This window comes from Cajanus cajan, chromosome 6, assembly GCF_000230855.2.
Source record: "Cajanus cajan strain Asha chromosome 6, NIPB_CcT2T_4, whole genome shotgun sequence".
Classification (NCBI taxonomy): domain Eukaryota; kingdom Viridiplantae; phylum Streptophyta; class Magnoliopsida; order Fabales; family Fabaceae; genus Cajanus; species Cajanus cajan.
The window spans coordinates 20,198,284-20,202,332 of record NC_138522.1 but is presented as its reverse complement, the minus strand read 5'-3'; the positions used below and the strand labels follow the sequence as shown (position 1 = coordinate 20,202,332).

The window sequence follows — 4,049 nt, the reverse complement described above, 5'->3', positions numbered from 1 at the left end:
CCATAATCCGCCTGCCTGTGATTTCCCTCCTTGGCCTCGTAGTGATTACGTCGCTTATTCCAGTCTGAACGTACCCGTAAAGGCTTGTTGCCTTCCTTATTACTGCTCTCGACCTCTCGGCTTTCAGCTGCTCTTTTAATGATCTAGTTTTCCTCCGTCTTGATGTGGCTTAAGGCGAAAGCCCTGACCTCCGACATCGTTTGACAGTTCGCTTTTTCGAGCGCGATGTTGAAAGCCCCGGACCTTAAACCCTTCTGGAATGCAATGACTGCCATTCTCTCGTCTAACGACGCTATCCTCAGTGCGACCTCGTTGAACCTTTGTAGAAAGTCCTTTAGAGACTCCTCGCGTTGCTGCTTGAGGTCAAACAAATCCGACGTAATCGGCGGTTTCTTCTTGTTAGCGGCGAATTGCGCCATGAAGAGTCGGCTAAAGACGTCGAAGTCAGTGATTGATCGGTCGGGAAGATCACTGAACCAATCAAGCGCTGCCTTCTTGAGCGTGCCCATGAACAACTTGCAGCGGACTTCCATGCCCCCCCACAGATCAACATTTGGGCTCGGAAATCCGTCAGATGCTGACTGGGATCCTGCGTTCCATCAAAGGGCTCGATTTGGGGTATGCGATGATCCCTGGGGATGGCCTCATGCCTCTATGGCTTCTGAGAAAGGCCGAAAATCCCTAGGGACTTCCAACATGACATCCTCCTCCACCGTTCTGGTACTAGCTTCTATTCTGGCCTGCATCTCGTCTGCTCGCCTCCTGATCTCCTCGTTTTCATGCTGGATGGCCTCTTCTCTCTCCCTGGATCGCACATTCTCCTCCCTTAAGCCATTGATCATGGTCATCATCTCCTCCATGGTTGGTGGTTGCGAGTTGTGGTTATTGCCGCCTCTCGCCATGGTAGAGTGTAGGTTTTTTGTGTTTCTTGGGGCGTAGAAAGAGTTTTACCGTAGCCCCACGGTGGGCGCCAAAATGTTCCGGCCACAAGGTGTACTAGGGTTTTTTCCTAGGTCAAGCCTCAAAGCCAGAGCATTCAGAAGTGTAATTTGCCTCCTTAGCTCTAGGGTTTTAAGTTTTATAGTTTGTAGTTCGTGGGCCTTCTGGGCCCCGAGAATTTGGGGATTTCGTAACCATTATTATATCAAAGATATTTAACAATCGAGAGGATATCGAGTCGGATGCTGACCGATAAGGTCTCGCCCATAGGGTATACTCGGTCGTTAACTGAGTAGTCTACGGCGGGTGAGAGATGTTGGGAATAAGCCGACAGATGTTATAAGGGGATACCCAGTCGGTCATCGGCCGAGTACATGTAGAAAGGGAGCTGTTCGGTCGAGGTGTGGTCGTCGTATCCCAAACCGAGAAGAATATGTATCGGTCGTTGACCGGAACATTACACTTGCCTTCCAGCCTTGAGCCTATGAGACAAAAAGGCTAAAGTGACTGCCCTTTTTAGACCTCTTCGACCATATGCCGAGGATACGTATCGGTCCTCGACCGAGACCTTACAATTTCTATTCTAATTTCCTCACCTATAACTTATAAGTACTTATAGCATATTTATCTAAATATACCTTACTCACAATTTTAGGAACTACATTTCAACTAATACATCCGAAAGAAACATAGTCGTCTAACCGAGAATGGAAATAACACAAAGAAGAATCAAATAAATTTAAACAATAATGCTATTCTTGCTTAAAATTCTCATACACTTTTTACAGTAACAGAAAATATACAATAAAGGGCATGATGTGACTGAGAGATAAAGAGAAACAACAATTTCTTGAAACAATGCCATGAAAATTTAGTAGAAACATTACTCAATCTTAGATACATGACCCTGATTCCAAAGGCTGAGTAGCTAATTACAGCTATCTCTATCTTCCAGACAAAACAGTTGTAGCAAAGGAGTAGGTAGATGTGCACTCAGCATTGCTTTCTGTTCTTTGACCCGACACAGAGTCCAACCTTGGTATGCTATTACTATCAGTTCCACTATCATTCACACCTAGCAAATCAACAGTAACCATTCTGGTATCAGGTGGAAGCTCCACTCTCACACGCCCTTCAAGCATATCAACCACTTGGGTCATGCTGGGCCTAATTCTGGGCCTCTCTTGCACACACCACAAAGCTACATAAACCATTCTCCTAACCTCACTCTCATCAACACCCCCACATTCCAACAACCTACGATCAACAATTTCCATGAACTTTCCCTCCCTCACTCTCTCATTCACAATCTTGGGAAAGTACTGCCACTTTCTCTTGGACTTGCCCCTTTCATCTTCCACCAAGCACACGTTTTTCCTGCCTCCAACAATCTCCAGGAGAACCATCCCATAACTATATATGTCAGTCTTATCCGAAACACCTTGCTCTAAGAGCCACTCAGGAGCCAAGTACCCTCTTGTTCCTCTAATAGTAGACATAACCTTGTAGCTTTCATCCTTTCCAATAAGCTTTGCAAGGCCAAAATCTGAAACAAGAGCTCTATAATTCTCATCCAAGAGTATATTCTCTGGCTTCACATCAAGGTGCAAGATCCTTGACCTGCAATCATGGTGAAGATAAGCAAGTCCCTTGGCAACATCAACAGCAACTTGGTACCTCAAATTCCACGACAAACACCCACCACGGCGCGTTTGAGATACCCTTTTGGGAAAAATCCAACAATCCAAGGACCCATTTGAGACATATTCATAAACAAGGTACCTAGGTGCTGAAGGAGCATTACAATAGCCATATAGCCTCACAAGGTTCACATGATGCACACTAGCTATGGCTGCAACCTCTGATCTGAACTCCTTCTCCCCTCTTTCCTCTGCATCATTGATCCGTTTCACGGCAACCGAAGTTCCATCGTTGAGAATGCCTTTGAAAACCGAAGCAGAAGCACCTTTTCCAATCAGTGATTGAAACCCATCAGTGGCTTCCTCAAGCTCCTTGTATCTGAACTTAACCGGAACCCCTGCAACTTTCCTCAAGAAACTGTACTCTATGCGAAGTTCTTGGCCTTCAGATTTCATCTCTGACTCCAACACCCTCCTTCTGCGGTTGTGACTTATGCTCACAAATACATAAACGAACACTGCAAGAATCACAGCAACACCAGCACCGAAAAAGAGGAAGAAGGCCTTTGAGAGCTTCAACGTGACACGAGCAACAATTATGAGAATAATCAGTGTAATCACTGATGTAGCAGCGATTATGTTCACTCTCCTTTCCTCCATCAATATTCACTCTTTAAGATGAAATTTGGGAAGCAAAATAGCCTCTATGTTCTTCCACCTTTGTAGAGTTGAGTGATTCAACTTCACCAATTTTGCTTGCTTGTGAGAGCAGAAAAATATGTGTAACTTTCTTTTGAATGGTTACCAAAGACAAGGGGTGACCATTTCCATATTCAAAACATCCCACACTTAAAATATTGATTTGGTTTTACAATATTCAAATAGATTATAAACAACCACGATATTGAAACTCATTGCTGTCTCACTTTCTTTAAGGGCAAATAGATTCCGTGACAGTTGTAAGTTTTTGTCCAAAGAACTCTCATACTTAAACCATGCTTTGGTCAACTATGAACTCCACACTGTTATGGATAGAGGGAAGTCCGGCAGTTTAATTTAACATGTGTATTTCCGTTTTACTCTGTTAGATTTTTATTGGATGTTGTTTTCTTATTAAAAAATAGGGAAAATTGCACTTATTTCCCAATCAGATTGAGTTCTATTTAAATACGATACACCTTCTCTTTATTTTTTATTTTTTAAAATCATTCAATTCCCTTAGAATAAGGTTATTTGTTAAAGGAAAAAAAAAGTTAATTCATATTTATTTCTGGATTACATATAATATTATGTTTTCTTTATGAAAATTTTTATTATTTTTTAATTTTAAAAATAATAATTTATCAATCCATTCTTTAAATTTTTTTTTATAATAGATATATTTTTAAATCACAACATACATGATATTTATAATATAATTTTGAAGTTAAAATTGATTTAAAGATCAAGTTTGACACTTGTGTTACTAAT

General features: G+C 41.8%; 1 protein-coding gene across 1 annotated transcript; it reads right to left on the bottom strand.

The window, feature by feature from the left end:
- Positions 1-1,297: 1,297 nt before the first annotated feature.
- Positions 1,298-3,804, bottom strand: LOC109792932 (putative receptor-like protein kinase At5g20050). The gene has a single exon (XM_020352382.3). It carries the CDS (start codon positions 3,237-3,239, stop codon positions 1,884-1,886), a length of 1,356 nt encoding a protein of 451 aa, XP_020207971.1. The 5' UTR covers positions 3,240-3,804; the 3' UTR covers positions 1,298-1,883.
- Positions 3,805-4,049: the final 245 nt, after the last annotated feature.

Bases quoted from the DNA above. Each gene is read 5' to 3' on its own strand.
- LOC109792932 (XM_020352382.3), bottom strand. From the start codon at position 3,239: ATGGAGGAAAGGAGAGTGAACATAATCGCTGCTACATCAGTGATTACA.